General features: G+C 40.6%; 1 protein-coding gene across 3 annotated transcripts in view; it reads right to left on the reverse strand.

The window, feature by feature from the left end:
* Positions 1 to 21,188, reverse strand: part of spidr (scaffold protein involved in DNA repair) — an 80,938-nt gene that overhangs the window by 21,932 nt on the left and 37,818 nt on the right. For all 3 annotated transcript variants that reach the window (XM_029623451.2, XM_029623452.2, XM_029623453.2), the window contains 2 exons: positions 20,126 to 20,336; positions 19,602 to 19,834 (listed from right to left, as the gene is read on the reverse strand). In XM_029623451.2, the coding sequence (XP_029479311.2) occupies positions 19,602 to 19,834; positions 20,126 to 20,336 (444 nt within the window). The remainder of the gene's footprint in view (positions 1 to 19,601; positions 19,835 to 20,125; positions 20,337 to 21,188) is intronic.

Raw genomic sequence — 21,188 nt, forward strand, 5'->3', positions numbered from 1 at the left:
ACTATACCCCATTCAGCCTCTCTTTTTAGCCTTTTCCAGTACCACTCAGTTTCAGTCACAGGCTGATTTCAGAATATGTTATTGTGAGCAATCACAAGAACTCTCAGCAACTCTGGGGTTCTTCCAGGAATTACGATCCATTGAGCGTGTCCAAATACACACACACACACCTTCTTATACACACACACACACACACCACTTGGCCCCACAGTAAGTAAGAGACCCACACATTAACACAGCCGAGAGGCCTCATTGACAGGGGGCATTGAGGAGGGATTCCTTCCTCTGCACCGTCCACCAATCACGTCGCAGAGTGATAAACATGCTTGTAACAGGATCCCTGCAGCACATTGTGTTCCAAGCTCTGTGAAAATAGCCAGCCTCCTCCTCCTCTCCTTCCCCATGCTCTCCTCCTCCTCACTCCCTCCCTCTCCTTTCCCCCTCATCTTGTCTTCTTTTCTGCCTCTCCTCCAACCCCACCTTCTCTATTCCCCACTCCCTCCCTGCAAACAGTTAATCTTCTTGTTTATTCAATTCTGAATTTACTGGAACTAAACATCTTCTAGCATAAATATAATCCTGGTTTCCTCTCTCCCCTGTGTATGTGAAAGGAACAGGCTATAAAATCAAACAACAAAAAGGACTAGAGAAAAGTGGCTACCCAGAATAGTGAGATAGAAATTGGGGAGAGGGAAACAGAGGTCCATAGGTCACTCATCCTACTTTCTTTGATCACTTAAATGGGGACATTGGGCCAGTGGATAATGGACTAGGCCTACATTGCACTAACCTATATATTTTTTTAACTAAAAAAAACAAATTGAACACAAAATTAAAACAACAGAACAAATATTTCAAATGTTGGATTACTACAGCCAAAGTACACATTACTACATTATCATTTATCATTTAAATTGACAAGATGAGATGGCAAATTCTTATCCTCAACAAAGTGTGCAATACGGACACTGACTAACAGACTCAAGCAGAGGCAGGCAGGCAGGCGTTCATTCTGAAATTCCAGACCTCATGGCCACATCCAGGACACACCCCCACCTGAGCCAGCTCAATCTGGTTGTTGACTAGTGAGGCAGTCAGGCTGAAGGCTGTGCACTGTGTTACAAAGTGTGCTTCAAAGTGTGCATGCATGTGTTTCCTGTGAGAGGTGGTGTTTGCTTACCAGCTGTAGCAGCATGGCAGGAGCAAAGGGGACAGGAGCAGAAGTGTCAAATTACTACTGCCGGTCAGTCAATTAGTGACAGCCTAGTCAGCTGACCGGGACTCCCCTTCTTCTACCCTCTTGTACCACTCCAGTACCACCCTAAAATACCACTCCAGTCCCCACGTGCAGCTCACAGTGATCCCCCTCCGCACCCTGCCTTGGATCCCATCCCTCAATAAAAGTTATTTTAAAGTCACCTACAATTTGAGTGCAATAATTGTCAATGATATCTTGGGTTCAACATCAGAGGTAATTATATGACTAATGGCTGATTAAAAGGTAATAAAGCATGGTAGCAATTCAACAATATGGCTCCTAAAGAAACATAATACTTCAAATGGCAGAAGCCATGATTGCACATCCCAGCACTTTATTCCAGTCCATCCAGTGCAATTTGTATATACACACACCGAACAAATTCTGTTACAGTTCACATCAGGAAATCATTCAATTGAAATAAATTCATTAGGCCCTAATTTACGGATTTTACATGACTGGGAACACAGATACCTGATAAAAAAGGTAGGGGCGTTGATCAGAAAACCAGTCAGTATCTGGTGACCACCATTTGCCTCATGCAGCGCAACACATCGCCTTCGACATGGAGTTGATCAGACTGTAGATTGTGGCCTGCGGAATATTGTCCCAATCCTCTTCAATGGCTGTGCGAAGTTGCTGGATATTAGTGGGAACTAGAATACGCTGTCGTACATGTTGATCCAGAGCATCCCAAAAAAGCTCAATGGGTGACATGTCCTGTGAGTATGCAGGCCATGGAAAAACTGGGACATTTTAAGCTTCCAGAAATTGTGTACAGATTGTTGCAACATGGGGCCGTGCATTAGCATGCTGAAACATGAGGTGATGGCGGAGGATGACAGGTATCACGGTATATCTGTGCATTCAAATTGCTATCGATAAAATGCAATTGTGTTCGTTGTCCGTATGCTATAACCCCACATCAGCAAACCGCTTGCCCACACGACGCCATACACTCTGTCATCTGTCTGATACAGTTTAAACCGGGATTCACCAGCGTGCCAGTGGCTATTGCAAGTGAGCATTTGCCCACTGAAGTTGGTTACAACACCAAACTGCAGTAAGGTCCCGACTCTGGTGAGGACGACGAGCATGCAGATAAGCTTCCCTGAGACAGTTCCTGACAATATGTGCAGAAATTCTTTGGTTGTACAAACCCACAATTTCATCAGCTGTCCGGATGGCTGGTCTCAGAAAATTCCACAGTTGAAGAAGCCGGATGTGGAGGTCCTGGGCTGGTGTGGTTACACGTGGTCTACGGTTGGGAGGCCGGTTGGACGTACTGGCAACAGCTCTGGTTGACATACCTGCAGTCAGCATGCCAATTGCACGCACCCTCAACATTTGAGACATCTGTGGCATTGTGTTGTGTGACAAAACTGCACATTTTAGAGTGGCCTTTTATTGTCCCCAGCACAAGGTGCAGCTGTGTAATGGTGATGCTGTTTAAATCAGCTTCTGATATGCCACACCTGACAGTTGGATGAATTATCTTGGCAAAAGAGAAATGCTCATTAACAGGGATGTTAACAAATTTGTGCACAATTTTTGGGGGAGAAAAGCTTTTTGTCCTTATGGCAAATTTCTGGGATATTTTATTTCACCTTATGAAACCAACACTTTACATGTTGCCTTTATATTTTTGTTCAGTATAGATGTATTTTAGTGATATATATATTTTATGTTATGATTTTCATGTTTGTCTCTTGAAAACTGCCGCAATCCAATTTCCCATTGTGGGATAATAAAGGGAAGTACTACTAGTACTCTCAACGACCATGCATTCTATCATGAGCTCCAGTCCATGTTCAGGCAACTGTCAAGTCTGCCTAACATAAAAAATAGCGTTAAAAAAACAAGCTTTCCCCTCAAGCAAATAGCCATTCGCTCTCTGAACAAGGTAATTAAATGGAAATTGGTTTTATGTAGTCTGCTCGTCAATCAAAGTTTATTGCTGGCAGTCCTGGAAGCTATAGGTTAGGCAGCGTTGTGCCACCCTGTGGCCAGTGGGCATTACTGGGCATCTCCTCCCTCACCTACTGCTGCAGCCAGGACCCAGCAGGACCCTCCCTGGAGCTCAACAACATGTCGTCTTTTGTTCCAGAGAATTGGCCTGGTGGATCACGACAGCACAGCAGGTCTGGCTTCAATTATAAATGTTTATTTCCTTTGTCAAGCAATGCCATATGGCTGGAGAGTAAAGAGACAGCCCTCTGTGGAGGGGGTCTGTTCAGCTAACTGTCCAATGTTTTGAGATTTCTATGAAATATGACTTATAATTAATAACAATATGCGTAAAATAGTTTTCCTTCCAAGAAATTGTAATTAAGTACTTCAAAAAGCAGTTTATCTGTGTTGGAATGGTGTGGGCATACCACAACAAAAGAACACTGTGGGTGTATACTGGTAAATAAAAATATTTGTGAGAATAGTCTGCTGATTGGCCAGCTCATCCTTCCTCGGGAGGATGACATCATCCTATGAGGAAATAGCAAACATTTTTTAAATGGTCTGTTGATGTTAGTTTTTTTCCCTTCTCATATTTATGCGTTGGCTACAAAGGCAAGTATAGGATGAGTCAACAACATTATTTCAGTATGAGTTTACAGAATATTACAGATTTTTACTGGACAGTTACTTTAACAATAGCTAAGAACTAAGCTGGGGCACATGTTGCCACCAAGGCGAGGCAAATGTCCATGGAGAGGCAGAGGAACTTTCTGCAGGAAAGAATAAACAATGGAATAAACATTGAATATGGTCAAGAACCAAAATAACATTAGAAAGTAACATTATCAAAAGGGGGAAGTATCAGCCTATATAGCCAACACACAGTTTGGGCTTCAGTAAGCATAAGAAAATAGCAAGCGATTCACATCTTTCTCTGAAGTTCTCTACCATTACATTTTTACATTTATATTTTGTAATTTAGCAGACGCCTTATAGTGTTTTCCATTAGCGCCGGCTGTCGGCTAAATCAGTCGGTCGACTCATTTTCAGCCAGCTACATTTTCCACTTCAAAGTAAGTAGGCTACTTTTTATTTAAATGTTTCAATTCGCTACTCTGTCGAACCTACTAGAATGAACTATCTGCATTTTCTAGGGATCTATTGATAGGAGGCACCTGCCTGTCAGACACAAATTGCGCAATGACACGGAAACGCAGCAGAGAGGAAGAGGCGAAGAGAGAGTATTCATTCTCCCCAAAATTGGTCCAAAATAAGGCCAATGCATTTCTATGGGCTTATTTTGGACCGGAGCTTGTCGCCTTCCTTCCCGTCTTTGGGACAACGACTGCCATTGCTAGGGCAGAGACATTAGCATCTCATCATTATATACAGATCTCTGGTTGCAGTCAAATTTCTTTAGGCCTACATGGAGGTGAGAGAGCATGATGTTCGTGACTTTGCAGGTGGTAACAATGAATCAAAATCCACGACTCAGCTTAATTGTTTTCACACATTTCATGTGTTTCACATAAGCCAGCCACGCGGAGTCATGACACATATTTACTGTACGTTGATTGACAAATGAACAGCAAGTGTTGACTATAGTTGATAAAAATAAATAAAAAACTGTCGAACTGACGAAATAAAGTTGATCTCCTATTCCATTTGCCATTCATAAATCATGCAACGTGCCATGGTATTTGTATTTTTTAAATTCTGGATCCCCATTAGCTCTTCCTGGGGTCCAGCAAAATTACATATAATAAAACAATACATTACACCACAATATTACACACTACTCAACCATAACATATATACAATCCAAAATCAATCAAATCAATACAGCAAAATAACAATATTAAAATGCGTGTGTGAGTAGTGTGTCTGTTCACATATTTTTGCGAATGCTGTGTGTGTGGGTGTTTCTCTTCACAGTCCACACTTTTCCATAAGGTGTAGTTTTATCAAATCAGATTTTACTGATTGACTGAGCTACATGATGTGGAACACAGTTCCATGTAGTCATGGCTCTATGTAGTACTGTGCGTTTCACGTAGTATGTTCTGGACTTGGGGACTGTTAAGAGATCTCTGGTGGCATGTCTTGTGGGGTATGTTTGGGTGTCTGAGCTGTGCGCTAGTTGCTTAGACAGCTCAGACATTTCAACATGTTAATACCTTTTGACCATGACAGTTTACAATCCAGGGTTACTCCAAGCAGTTTAGTCAACTCAACTTGCTCAATTTCATCATTATTCATTACAATATTTAGTTGAGGTTTAGGGTTTAGTGGATGATTTGTCCCAAATACAATGTTTGCTTAATATTTAGGACCAGCTTATTTCTTGCCACCCATTCTTAAACTGACTGCAGCTCTTTCACTTGCTGTGTTTGCTGACGTGTATTGTGTTGAGTCCTCTGCATATATAGACACACAGGCATTACTCAGTGCCAGGTCATTAGTAAAGACTGAGAAAATGAAGGGGCCTTAACAGCTGCCCTGGAGAATGCCTGATTCTACCTAGATTATGTTGGAGGTTTACATTAAAGAACACCCTCTGTGTCCTGTTAGAAAGGTAACTCAATCCACAATATAGCAGGGGATATAAAGCCAAAACACACATGTATTCCTAACAAGTCTAACAAAACAGCTCCCACAATTTTCTTATTATCAATTTCTCTCATCCAAAAATCTGTCATTTGTCATTTGTGTAAGGTACAATACACATGTTGAAAGCCCTCCATATAAGTGTGCAAATTATGTTGTTAATTTGTTTGTGAAATAGCATTGTATCAGGTCAAACACCATTTTTCCAAAAGTTTACATTGGGTTAGTAACAGGTTGATTGGTCGGCTGTTTGAGCCAGTAAAGGGTGATTTGCTATTAGCGGAAAGACTTTTGCTTTCCTCCAGGCCTCCACTTTCCTGTAGGCTTAGATAAAAGAGAGGGCAAATAGGAGTGGCAATACAGTCCGCTATTATCCTTAGTAATTCTCCATCCAAGTCGCCAGACCCAGGCAGCATGTCATTGTTGATAGAAAACAACAAATATTTCACATTTTCCACACTCAATTTACAGAATTCAAAATTAAAATGTTTGCCTTGCATAATTTGGTCAGTTATGTATGGATGTGTAGGTTCAGAACTTGTTGTCATGCCTACATTTGCTAATCTTGCCAATAGAAAAATCATTAAAGTAGTAGGCAATATCAGTGGGTTTTGTGATGAATGAGCCATCTGATTCAATGAATGGAGCCGAGTTTGCCTTTTTGCCCAAAACTTCATTTAAGGTGGCACATTATTTTTTATTATCATTCTTTATACATATATATATATTTGATATATATATATATATATATTTGATATATATATATATTTGATATATATATATATATATATATATATATATATATATATATATTTGATATATATAATTGCATTTCAATCATTATATTTGTTATTGTTTTTAACCATCAAGTGTTTTAATTAATACTTAAGTGATCTGTCTGTTACACAAATAATTTCAATTCAATCATAACATTTTTAAATTCCTCATCAATCCACAGGGATTTAACAGTTTTTACAGTCATTTAATAATGGGTGCACGCTTATTAGTAACTGAAATAAGCAATTCATTAAATTATTCAAGTGCAGCATTGGGATGTTCCTCATTACACATCAATCAGACCAACAAATAATTTTTCACATTTTCAAAATAGGAATCATTTCAAAACCTTGTTTGATTGCATATACAGTCGTGGCCAAAAGTTTTAAGAATGACGCAAATATTAATTTTCACAAAGTCTGCTGCCTCAGTTTGTATGTTGGCAATTTGCATATACTCCAGAATGTTATGAAGAGTGATCAGAAGAATTGAAATTAATTGCAAAGTCCCTCTTTGCGATGCAAATGAACTGAATCTCAAAAAAACATTTCCACTACATTTTAGCCCTGCCACAAAAGGACCAGCTGACATCATGTCAGTGATTCTCTCGTTAACACAGGTGTGAGTGTTGACGAGGACAAGGCTAGAGATCACTGTAATGCTGATTTAGTTCAAATAACAGACTGGATGCTTCAAAAGGAGGGTGGTGCTTGGAATCATTGTTCTTCCTCTGTCAACCACAGTTACCTGCAAGGAAACACGTGCCGTCATCATTGCTTTGCACAAAAAGGGCTTCACAGGCAAGGATATTGCTGCCAGTAAGATTGCACCTAAATCAACCATTTATCGGATCACCAAGAACTTCAAGGAGAGCGGTTCAATTGTTGTGAAGAAGGCTTCAGGGCGCCCAAGAAAGTCAAGCAAGCGCCAGAACCGTCTCCTAAAGTTGATTCAGCTGCGGGATCGGGGCACCACCAGTACAGAGCTTGCTCAGGAATGGCAGCAGGCAGGTGTGAGTGCATCTGCACGCACAGTGAGGCAAAAACTTTTGGAGGATGGCCTGGTGTCAAGAAGGGCAGCAAAGAAGCCACTTCTCTCCAGGAAAAATGTCAGGGACAGACTGATATTCTGCAAAAGGTACAGGGATTGGACTGCTGAGGACTGGGATAAAGTATTTTCTCTGATGAATCCCCTTTCCAATTGTTTGGGGCATCCGGGAAAAAGCTTGTCCAGAGAAGACAATGTGAGCACTACCATCATTCCTGTGTCATGCCAACAGTAAAGCATCCTGAGACCATTCATGTGTGGGGTTGCTTCTCAGCCAAGGGAGTGGGCTCATTCACAATTATGCCTAAGATCACAGCCATGAATAAAGAATTGTACCAACACATCCTCTGAGAGCAACTTCTCCCAACCATCCAGGAACAGTTTGGTGATGAACAATGCCTTTTCCAGCATGATGGATCACCTTGCAATAAGGCAAAAGTCATAACTAAGTGGCTCGGGGAACAAAACATTGATATTTTGGGTCCATGGCAAGAAAATTCACCAAACATTAATCCCATTGAGAACTTGTGGTCAATCCTCAAACAAAACCCCACAAATTCCAAGCATTAATTATGCAAGAATGGGCTGCCATCAGTCAGGATGTGGCCCAGAAGTTAATTGACAGCATGCCAGGGCAGATTGCAGAGGTCTTGAAAAAGAGGGGTCAACACTCCAAATATTGACTCTTTGCATCAACTTCATGTAATTGTCAATAAATGCTTGTAATTATACTTGAGTATTCAATAGTAACATCTGACAAAAATATCTAGACACTGAAGCAGCAAACTTTGTGAAAATTAATATTTGTGTCATTCTCAAAACTTTTGGCCACAACTTGCACACTATTTTTGGTTCCGTCTGGAACTTTAGTTTTCCCAGATATGACTATTATATTATGATCACTATATCTGATGGGTGTGGATACTGATTTAGAGCACATTTCTGCAGCATTAGTAAAGATGTGGTCAATACTAAGGATTCATGTCGCTGCGCCACAAAGATTTCACATCAAGTGAACCTGATACTTAGTAATCATAGTGTAACTTTGATCGCCAATGACGTTGTACATTTCGAAGCAGGCCGCTTATAAATTCAGAGCATTATAATGTTCCTCAATTAATTCTGTGAATTTCAGCAGTAGGTCGAGGCTATCTAGACACAGAGCACTCTCAGGACGCACCCAGAGTAGACTATAGAGTTGTTAAATCATACAAACTTTGTAACAGCAGTCAAACAAAAGTTAAATGACCAAAGTTGCTAAGGTTGCGAGATAACTTCTAACGAATGACAGAATGTCCTATTTGGCAAAATCGAGTTGATGATTATAAAGAAAGCAGATCAGAACATGAATAACAGCGAGATGGAGAGAGGAAATTGTTTCAATATCAAGGTATCTTAACGGGGACCATTCTACTCTCATAACGTTCGTTGATCACACATTCTATACCGAAGCTCTCATATGGGCAGCAATTACGAGACAGCGCAGAGAAGCGTGGGACATGTTATAGCGGTATTTTGACATGTAAAGGCAAGACATGTTTTGATAATGCAACATATGGATTACATAATAAAGTAAGGAATTTTCATGTGAGACAGGAGTCATGATTTTGAGTTTGTTGGATTGGGACGATAAGAAACTAGCCTAGGCTCTACAAGTGGCTATATAAGGCTACTACATGAGTCAATAAATATATTAATAATACACTTGACTTAGGCTAAATTATTGCATGCTAAAAGTTTCTGATCAGATAGATGATCAAACAAATAAATGAGATACCACTTCCACTTGTCCTGACATAAATGATCCAAATATATAGACCGATTCAGTGAAAGAAAATCACATTGATTGATAATCAGACAAGTCACAGGCTTTTGGTTGGGAGTAGGCCAGGCAACTGCCCGCGTGAAGAGCAAGACTTGAATAACATGGTGCCATGTTTCATGAGCGGAAATAAAACATCCCATACATTTTCCATATGCACAAAAAGCGTATTTCTCTCAAATTCTGTGCACACATTTGTTTACATCCCTGTTACTGAGCATTTCTCCTTTGCCAAGTTAATCCATCCACCTGACAGGTGTGGCATATCAAGTAGCTGATTAAACAGCACAATCATTACACAGGTGCACCTTGTGCTGGGTACAATAAAAAGCCACTCAAATGTGCAGTTTTGTCACACAATACAATGCCACAAATGTCTCAAGTTTTGAGGGAGTGTGCAATTGGCATGCTGACAGCAGGAATGTCCACCAGAGACCATTTCTCCATAATAAGCCACGTCCAACGCTGTTTTAGAGAACTTTGCAGTATGTCCAACAGGCCTCACAATCGCAGACCACGTGTATGGCGTTGTGTGGGTAAGCAGTTCGCTGATTTCGACGTTGTGACATCAGCAACGTTGTAGTGATGGTGGGGTTATGGTATGGGCGAGCGGTGGAATTATGGTATGGGCAAGCAAAAGCTACTGACAACGAACACAATAGCATTTTGTCAATAGAAATTTGACAAATGCATAGAGATACCGTGACGAGATCGAGGACAATTGTTGTGCCATTCATCCACCGCCATCAGCATGATAATGCATGGACCCATGTCGCAAGGATCTGTAAACAATTCCTGGAAGCTTAAAATGTCCCAGTTCTTCCATGGCCTGCATACTTACCAAACATGTCACCCATTGAGCATATTTGGGATGCTCTGGATCGACATGTACGACAGCATGGTGCAGTTCATGCCAATATCCAGCAACTTCGCACAGCCATTGAAGAGTGGGACAACATTTCACAGGCCACAATCAACAGCCTGATCAACTCCATGCGAAGGAGATGTGTTACGCTGCATAAGGCAAATGGTCACAACAGATGCTGACTGGTTTTCTGATCCACGCCCCTACCTTTTTCTTAAGGTATCTGTGACCAACCGATGCATATCTGTATTCCCAGTCATGTGAAATCCATAGATTAGGACCTAATTAATTAATTAAAAATGTACTGATTTCCTTATATGAACTGAGACTCAGGAAAATCGTTGAAATTCTTTATATTTTTGTTCAGTTCGGTAAACTTCTACTACAGCTTAGTATGAAACGTAGCCGTAATGCTGAGGCTGCATTGGCACGCACTACGCTCTTAAACTCTTGATGGTTACTAGGCAGCGCCAGTTAACCATCCTCCTGCCAGTAGTTAACTTTGCAAAGCATTTCACTTCTACCATCTCTTCACATAGCCCACCACTAAGCATGCGCTGTTTTCTTAACCACAACTGGATGGATCCATAAAGAATTAATGTGGGAATAAATATCACTGAATTTTGAAAATATTGGAATAAAGTAGGCTAATGCATTTGAAGGCATGTATCAAATTGTTGCTTACTGAAACTCCCAAAGTCATCCAACCATTCTAATACATTTGAAGCAATAGCCTACCCACGTGTGGAAAACCAGATGATAATTTCAGCACGATTTTGATTAGGACAGCGCCATCGCGCTGCTTTGAGACAAGTGTGGGAACTCGTCTCGATAAATCAATCAATGTCAGATTATTGTTTCCACCGAATCTGCATTTGTATATTTGTAGGGCTGTCCCCAACTGTAAAAAATCTTGGTCGACCGAAAGTCATTTGTTCTTTCGACAACTCGATTGGTCAAAATATGTATTTTTATATGTAACTTTTTCCACATTTTGTTATATGTAACTTCATCCACATTTTGTTACATTACAGCCTTATTCTAAAATGTATTAAATAACATTTCCCCCAATCAATCTACACACAATATCCCATAATGGCAAAGTGAAAACAGGCTTAGAATTTTTTTCTAATTCATAAAAAATAAAAATCAGGAATACCTTATTTACATAAGTATTCACAATTGAGCTCAGGTGCATCCTGTTCCCATTGATCATCCTTGAGATGTTTCTACAAGTTGATTGGAAAGGGAAAGGGGGATATATTGTCAGTTGTCCAACAATGTATTCAACTGAAATATGTCTTCCGCATTTAACCCAACCCCTCAATTAGAGAGGTGCGGGCTGCTGCCTTAATCGACATCCACGTCTTCAGCGCCCGGGTAATAGTGGATTAACTGCCTTGCTCAGGGGCAGAACAACATATTTTTACCTTGTCAGCTCGGGGATTCGATCCAGCATGGGATGGAGCTTACTTGTGTAAATTCAATTGATTGGACATGATTCGGAAAGGCACCCACCTGTGTATATAAGGTCCCACAGTTGACAGTGCATGTCAGAGCAGAAACCAAGCCACGAGGTCGAAGGAATTGTCCGTGGAGCTCCGAGACAGGATTGTGCAAAGGCACAAATCTGGGGAAGGGTATGAAAAAAATGATTGAAGGTCCCAAGAACACAGTGGCTTCCATCATTCTTAAAATGGAAGAAGTTTGGAACCATCAAGACTCCTCCTAGGCCCGGCCGCCCGGCCACTCTATGGTAGAGTGGCCAGACGGAAGCCACTCCTCAGTAAAAGGTACGACAACCCGCTTGGAGTTTGACAAAAGGCACCGATAGGACTCCGATCATGAGAAACAAGATTCTCTGGTCTGATGAAACCAAGATTGAACTCTTTGGCCTGAATGCCAAGCGGCACATCTGGAGGAAACCTGGCCAATACCATCCCTGCGGTGAAGCATGGTGTTGGCATCATGCTGTGGGCATGTTTTTCAGCATCAGGGACTGGGAGACTAGTCAGTATTGAGGGAAAGAAGAACAGAGCAAAGTACAGAGATCCTTGATGAAAACCTGCTCCAGAGCGCTCAGGACTTCAGACTGTGGCGGAGGTTCACCTTCCAACAGGACAACAACCTTAACTTCTTGGTGACAGGGGGAAGTATTTTCACGTCCGGATGAAATGCATGCCCAAATTCAACTGCCTGCTACTCATCCCCAGAAGATAAGATATGCATATTATTAGTAGATTTGGATAGAAAACACCCTGAAGTTTCTAAAACTATTTTAATCATGTATGTGAGTATAACAAAACTTATTTAGCAGACGAAACCCCGAGGACAAACCATTCAGTTTTTCTTTTAGGTCACTCTCTTTTCAATGGGTTTTCATTGGGAATCCAGAATTCTAAGGGACCTTCTTGCAGTTCCTATCGCTTCCACTGGATGTCAACAGTCGATAGAAATTGGTTGAGGTTTTTCCTTTGTGTAATGAAGAAGTACGGAATTCTTGAACATGGGTCACTTGAAGTATACTGTTAGATGGAGGCGGATGACCAGAAAGCTAGCTACAGTTCGTTTTCCTCCTGTATTGAACACAGATCATCGTCTTAAATTTTATTGATTATTTACGTTAAAAAATACATAATGGTGTATTACAAAAGTAGTTTGAAATGTTTTGACAAAGTTTACAGGTAACTTTTGAGATATTTTGTAGTCAAGTTGAGCAAGTTAGAAGCAGTGTTTTTCTGGATCAAACGCGCCAAATAAACGGACATTTTGGATATATATCGACGGAATTAAGCACTGTGATGGACATTTTTATTTTTGTGCTTTTTTAATAACCAATTTCTGTGTTCATGCAAATTAACACCCGGGTAAAATCCTCACTGTAGTATCTGCAATTTGGCAGTACTCCCAAACCCTTGATTTGAGAACGATCTCTCAGTTTCAAGGTCTCCGCTTATAATAATTATGAATAATGAATAAGCAACATCATGCAATTATTACTTTGTGTGTCAGTATATAAAATAATTAACGGGACTGCCCCATTGCAGCTCCTGATCGACATGTATACTGGCTGCACTCAGTTGGTTGGAACCTCTCCAGCTTGCTGATAATAAACAAAATGATTAATTTAAGACTGACTTCGAGTGTCCCTGTGTAAAATTTCCACAACAATTTGACGTCAACAAACAGGATGATTGATTCTGCCTGCAGAGCTTTCCAGTGAGGGTCTGCGAGGAGAAGTGGTGCCACGTTTTATGAAGCGTGAGGGAAATTCCTCTCCACACCCCTACCTGGGCTTGAACCAGGGACACATTGACAACAGCCACCCTCGAAGCATCGTTACCCATCGCTCCACAAAGCCGCGGCCCTTGCAGAGCAAGGGGAACAACTACTTCAAGGTCTCAGAGCGAGTTACGTCACTGATTGAAACGCTATTAACGCGCACCACGCTCACTAGCTAGCCATTTCACATCGGTTACACCAGCCTGATCTCGGGAGTTGATAGATTGAAGTCATAAACGGCTCAATGCTTGAAGCACAGCAAAGAGCTGCTGGCAAACGCACGAAAGTGCTGTTTGAATGAATGCTTACGAGACTGCTGCTGCCTACCACCGCTCAGTCAGACTGTTCTATCAAATATCAAATCAGACTTAATTATAACATGATAACACACAGAAATACGAGCCTTAGGTCATTAATATGGCCAAATCCAGAAACTGTCATTTTGAAAATAAAACGTTTATTCTTTCAGTGAAATATTTTATCGTATTTTATCTAACGGGTGGCATCCATAAGTCTAAATATTCCTGTTACATTGCACAACCTTCAATGTATTGTCATAATTACGTAAAATTCTGGCAAATTAGTTCGCAACGAGCCAGGCGGCCCAAACTGTTGCATATACCCTGACTCTGCGTGCAATGAACGCAAGAGAAGTGACAGTTTCCCTAGTTTGATAATGCCTGCTAACCTGGATTTCTTTTAACTAAATATGCAGGTTTAAAAATATATCCTTCTGTATTGATTTTAAAGAAAGGCATTGATGTTTATGGTTAGCTACATACGTGCAACGATTATGATTTTTCCGCAAATGCGCATTTGTTAAGTCATCCCCCGTTTGGCGAATTTGGTCTTCAAACAGTTCGCAACGAACCAGGCGGCCCAAACTGCTGCAAATAGCCTGACTCTGTTGCACAGAATGCAAGGTAAGTGACAATTTCCCTATTTAAAAGGAATTCATAATAGCAGGCAATATTAACTAAATATGTAGGTTTAAAAATATATACTTGTGTATTGATTTTAAGAAAGGCGTTAATGTTATTGGTTAGGTACACATTGGTGCAACGACAGTGCTTTTTCGCAAATGCACTTGTTAAATAACCGTTTGGCAAAGTAGGCTATGATTCAATGATAAATAACAGGCACCACACCAATTATATGCAACGTAGGACAAGCTAGATAAACTAGTAATATCATCAACCATGTGTAGTTAACTAGTGATTATGTTAAGATTGATTGTTTTTTATAGTATATGTTTAATGCTAGCTAGCACCTTACCGTGGCTCCTTGCTGAACTCGCATAACAGGTAGTCAGCCTGCCATGCAGTCTCCTCGTGGAGCGCAATGTAAACAAATAGCACTAGGTTATTCACAAGGAAAGGAAGTATCAAGAGAATTGTTGTAGATTCACACACACACACAGTTATGTATGTATGTATGTATGTACAGTTGAAGTCGGAAGTTTACATACACTTTGGTTGGAGTCATTAAAACACGTTTTTCAACCACTCCACAAATTTCTTGTTAACAAACTATAGTTTTGGCCAGTCGGTTAGGACATCTACATTGTACATGACAAGTCATTTTTCCAACAATTGTTTACAGACAGATTATTTCACTTTTACTTATAATTCCCTGTATCATAATTCCAGTGGGTCAGAAGTTTACATACACTAAGTTGACTGTGCCTTTAAACAGCTTGGAAATTTCCAGAAAATTATGTCATGGCTTTAGAAGCTTCTGATAGGCTAATTGACATCATTTGAGTCAATTGGAGGTGTACCTGTGGATGTGTTTCAAGGCCTACCTTCAAACTCAGTGCCTCTTCGCTTGACATCATGGGAAAATCAAAAGAAATCAGCCAAGACCTCAGAAATACAATTGTAGACCTCCACAAGTCTGGTTCATCCTTGGGAGCTATTTCCAAACGCCTGAAGGAACCACGTTCATCTGCACATACAATAGTACGCAACTATAAACACCATAGGACCACACAGCTGTCATACAGCTCAGAAAAGAGACGTGTTTGGTGCGAAAAGTGAAAATGGATCCCAGAACAGCAAAGGACCTTTTGAAGATGCTGGAGTTAACCAGTACAAAAGTATCTATATCCACAGTAAAACGAGTCCTATATCGACATAACCTGAAAGTCCGCTCAGCACGGAGGAAGCCACTGCTCCAAAACCGTCATAAACATGACAGACTACGGTTTGCAACTGCACATGGAGACAAAGATTGCACGTATTGGAGAAATGAAACAAAAATAGTGACCATTGTTACTTTTGGAGGAAAAAGGGAGAGGCTTGCAAGCCGAAGAACACCATCCCATCCGTGAAGGGGGTGGCAGCATCATGTTGTGAGGGTGCTTTGCTGCAGGAGGGACAGTTGCACATCACAAAATAGATGGCATTATGAGGCAGGAAAATTATGTGGATATATTGAAGCAACATCTCAAGATATCAGTCAGGAAGTTAAAGCTTGGTCGCAAATGGGTCTTCCAAATGGACAATGACCCCAAGCATACTTCCAACGTTGTGGCAAAACGGCTTAAGGACAACAAAGTCAAGGTATTGGAGTGGGCATCACAAAGCCCTGACCTCAATCCCATAGGAAATTTGAAGGCAGAACTGAAAAAGCATGTGCGAGCAAGGCGGCCTACAAACCTGACTCAGTCACACCAGCTGTCAGGAGGAATGGGCCAAAATTCACCCAACTTATTGTGGGAAGCTTGTGGAAGGCTCCCCGAAACGTTTGACCCAAGTTAAAAAATTGAAAGGCAATGCTACCAAATACTAATTGAGTGTATGTAAACTAATAAATCATTCTCTCTACTATTATTCTGACATTTCACATTCTTAAAATAAAGTGGTGATCCTAACTGACCTAAAACAGGGACTTTTTACTAGGATTAAATGTCAGGAATTGTGAAAAACTGAGTTTAAATGTATTTGGCTAAGGTGTATGTAAACTTTGTTTGGACAAACGTACACATTCTAGGGTTTTTATTTCATTTGACTATTTTCTACATCGTAGAATATTAGTGAAGACATCTGAACTATGGAAAAACACTAACGGAATAATGTAGTAACCAAAATAGTAGCCACCCGTTGCCTTGATGAAAGCTTTGCACACTCTTGGCATTCTCGCAACCAGCTTCATGAAGTAGTCACCTGGATGGCATTATAATTAACAGGTGTGGCTGATAAAAACTCATTCTTAATGCATGAGCCAATCCGTTGTGTTGTGACATGGTAGGGTAGGTATACAGAAAATAGTCCAATTTGGTAAAAGACCAAGTCCATATCACAGGAAAGGAAGACCCAGAGATACCTCTGCTGCAGAGGATAAGTTCATGAGAGTTAACTGCACCTCAGATTGCAGCCCAAAAAAAATGCTTCAGAGTTCAAGTAACAGACACATCTCAACATCAACTGTTCAGAGTAGACTGTGTGAATCAGGCCTTCATGGTAGAATTGCTGCAAAGAATCCACTACCAAAGGACACTAATAATAAGAAGAGACTTGCTTGGGCCAACTGATTGGCTCAAACACATTAAAACTTCTTATGGCTGCAGGGGCAGTATTGAGTAGCTTGGATGAAAGGTGCCCAGAGGTGCCCAGAGTCAACGGCCTTGCTCCTCAGTCCCAGTTGCTAATATATGCATATTATTAGTAGTATTGGATAGAAAACACTCTGACGTTTCTAAAACTGTTTGAATGATGTCTGTGAGTCTAACAGAACTCATATGGCAGGCGAAAACCTGAGAAGAAATCCAAACAGGAAGTGGGAAATCTGAGGTTGGTCGATTTTCAACCCAGCCCCTATTGAATACACAGTGGCATATGGATAAAGTTGCACTTCCTAGGGCTTCCACTAGATTTCAACCGTCTTTAGAAACGTGAATGAGCCAGATGGGAGTTCGTTGAGTCAGTGGTCTGGCAGAGAGCCAGGTCCTGGTGAAGCGCATTTCACATGATAGCGACCTGCGTTCCACGACTTCTCTACAGACATAGAAATTCTCTATTGAAGATTTATGATAACAACATCCTAAAGATTGAATCTATACTTAGTTTGACAAGTTTCGTCGACCTGTAATATAACTTTTTTAAGTTTTCTTCCGGCGTTCGGATGGACCTGCACGAGCTTGTGGATGTGTGTACTAAACGAGCTAACAAAAGTAGCTACTTGGACATAAATAATGGACATTATCGAACAAATCAAGCATTTATTGTGGAACTAGGATTCCTGGGAGTGCATTCTGATGAAGATCGTCAAAGGTAAGGGAATATTTATAATGCGATTTCTGATCATTTTACTTATTTTCTGAGCACCGTCTCAGATTGCATTTTTTTATTTTTTTTTATCTGACACAGCAGTTGCATTAAGGAGAGGTATATCTATATTTCCATGTCTAACAATTGTATTTATCCACATTCATAATGAGTATTTCTGTAAAATGATCTCTGCAATATCACCAGATGTTTTTGGAAGTAGTGAACATAACGCGCCAATGTATACTGAGATTTTTTTATATAAATATGAACTTTATCAAACAAAAGATACATGTAATGTGTTACATGAAGTCCTATGAGTATCATCTGATGAATATCATCGAAGGTTAGTGATTAATTTTATCTCTATTTGTGCTTTTTGTGACTCCTCTCTTTGGCTGGAAAAATGGCTGAATTATTCTGTGAGTTGGTGGAGACCTAACATAATCGTTTGTGCTTTCGCTGTAAAGCCTATTTGAAATCGAACACTGAGGTGGGATTAACAACAAGATTACCTTTAAAACAGTATGAAATACATGTATGTTTGAGGAATTTTAATTATGAGATTTCTATTGTTTTGAATTTGGCGCCCTGCACTTTCACTGGCTGTTGTCATATCGACCCCGTTAACGGGATTGCAGCCCTAAGAAGTTTTTAAGAAGGAAATAAATACACAAATGAACTTTTAAAGGCACACTTGTTAATTGAAATGCATTCCAAGTGACTGTCTCATGAAGCTGGTTGGTCTTTTTTTTTTAACAAGCAAAATACCATAAATCCTATGTGAAAGATGTAGCCTACCGAATCCATCAGTAAGAGAGCCATTCATTTGGCTCCCTAATTTGCATAGGTTACTGGTAGGCAGAAGCCTTTTGGTGATTATCTGCATATCAATTATGAAAACATTTGATGAAGAAAGCTCCTGAGTGGCGCAGCGGTCTAAGGCACTGCATCTCAGTGCTTGAGGAGTCACTACAGACACCCTGGTTCAATTCCAGCCTGTATCACAACCGGCTGTGATTGGGTGTCCCATAGGGCAACGCACAATTGGTCCAGCATCGTCTGGGTTTGGCCAACGTAGGCAGTCATTGTAAATAATCATTTGTTCTTTTTAACTGACCTTCCTAGTAAAATAAAGATTAAATATATATATATATATATTGTTTTTCATCACTGCAGGAACAATAGGTATACGGAGAACCTCATTCTGGTCCAAATTTTGGAAAATTTGTGCCCTCACAGAATCCAGCCATAAAAACGGAAATCAACAATAAAAAAAAAATATTGACCTTATTAGGGAATCAACTACAGTGGGGAGAACAAGTATTTGATACACTGCCGATGTTGCAGGTTTTCCTACTTACAAAGCATGTAGAGGTCTGTAATTTTTATCATAGATACACTTCAACTGTGAGAGACGGAATCTAAAACAAAAATCCAGAAAATCCCATTGTATGATTTTTAAGTAATTCATTTGCATTTTATTGCATGAAATAGGTATTTGATCACCTACCAACCAGTAAGAACTCCGGCTCTTGTGAGGATTCTACATACCCCGTAGTCTTGTGAAAACAATGTGATTAGATTGTTAACATAGCTAAAACGAGCCTGACTCAAAGCAGCCTCAAATGTTTCCAGCCAATACAACAGGCCATCATATTCAACCTCATAGGGACTTCATGGTAGATTAAACAAGATATCAGACATGTTGCTGAACTCTACCTGCTCTTGCCCTTCTGGAGAGGAGGCGGCACTATAGGGGATCGGCCAGGAGCTCTGGACTTGAGTGAAGCCCCAGTGGAGCGCTCCATGATGGGGGTACAGTAGACCCTCTGGACCACCACCTCCACATCCTGCCCCACTGACCCAGCCTGGCCCAGGCCCTCGATGGCCTCTAGGAGCGAATGACACCCTCCGCTGCTGGCTGCACCTGAGCCACCCTGGCTGCATAAAGACTGGAGATTTGGATAGAGGAAAAAAACACACTTATTGGACCCGGACATCATATTGTACCTGGACAAACATGGGAGAATATTTGTGTTACCGAATTAAGATTTGAGACACTGACAACATAGCAGGTTAGCCCACACTATACTTTACCCCACTGGTACTAATTGTGACTGTGTAGAGTGCAGACCACCAAAATAATAGGGCTAATCAAACCTGGGTTAACATCGATAGAATATAACTTTATTGTCCATTCTAGGTGGAATATCTGCCAGTAAATATAGTGAAACCCAACCCACCTGTTTGACCGTGCCATCTCCCTCTGGTGAAGTCTTGTTGATCTCAAGCTGGCCAAATGACCTGGTCAGAGAGTATGGGTTGCATCTCTCCACTGGGACCAGGGCTCTGGGGAGGGACATGCTGGTTTGCTTGGTGTCTGAGTATACCTTCTGGCTGAAGTGTGTGTTGAGAATAATGCTATTATGTTGGCCCTCAATCATGAGACTTTGCCTGTAGAGAAAAAAAGGGTTAATTTTGAAATATAGAGTAGAAGTTGTGTTGTACCAAATCTTGTTTAGTAAATTGACAGAAAACTATAGATGGTATTTGACTCGGTCATCTGTCACACACGCAACATTCAGGTTAAAAGGAGTGGAAAGATTGAGTAAACTAAAAGTATAGATTTAGGGGGGGCTCTGTTCTTGCATAAGACTGCAGCGGCAGGAAGGCTGAAGAAGACGTATGATGAATGTCAAATGTAGATCGATTGATAAGCAGGCAGCCGCCTCCACCTCCATCGGTCTCCTCACTCTCTAAACACCCTACCCCCAGGCACGTAGCAGATTCAGGTGGGTTAGCCTGCCTCCATGCTCCATGGAAAAATGCAATTGAACTGATAAGTTTGGAATCTTTCGCTGTATAGAAAGCTGCATTTTTCTTTTCCACAACAGTGAATTCAGACAGGCTGTTCCGGATACTGTGAAAAGCGGCAAGCCTGACCAAACATGCTTCACAGTACGCTCCAAATCCCTGAGATAGTGGAGCTGTTTTTTTTATGTGGTTGTTAACACTTTCTTTCTTCCTGTTATTTTTTATAAACACCCTCAATTCAAATTCAGAATAGCAGCCTGTGTACATTTCAGTTGGGGCTTAATAAAACTAGAAAGGAAATGTGTACATTGCATGTCATTTGACGATCCTTTGCATGTAAAGAGGCTGATCAATGTCTATTTTTTGTTTCCCTTTTATATCAGGAGAAACCATACTCATATTAATCAAGTAGCTAGAGAAATACTTAAAACATGTTTTATCAACAGTCAAGCATTTCAGCTTGTTAAGAATATTCACTTCACACCCATCTGA

The sequence above is a fragment of the Oncorhynchus nerka genome, linkage group LG20 (genome assembly GCF_034236695.1).
Source record: "Oncorhynchus nerka isolate Pitt River linkage group LG20, Oner_Uvic_2.0, whole genome shotgun sequence".
Lineage (NCBI taxonomy): Eukaryota > Metazoa > Chordata > Actinopteri > Salmoniformes > Salmonidae > Oncorhynchus > Oncorhynchus nerka.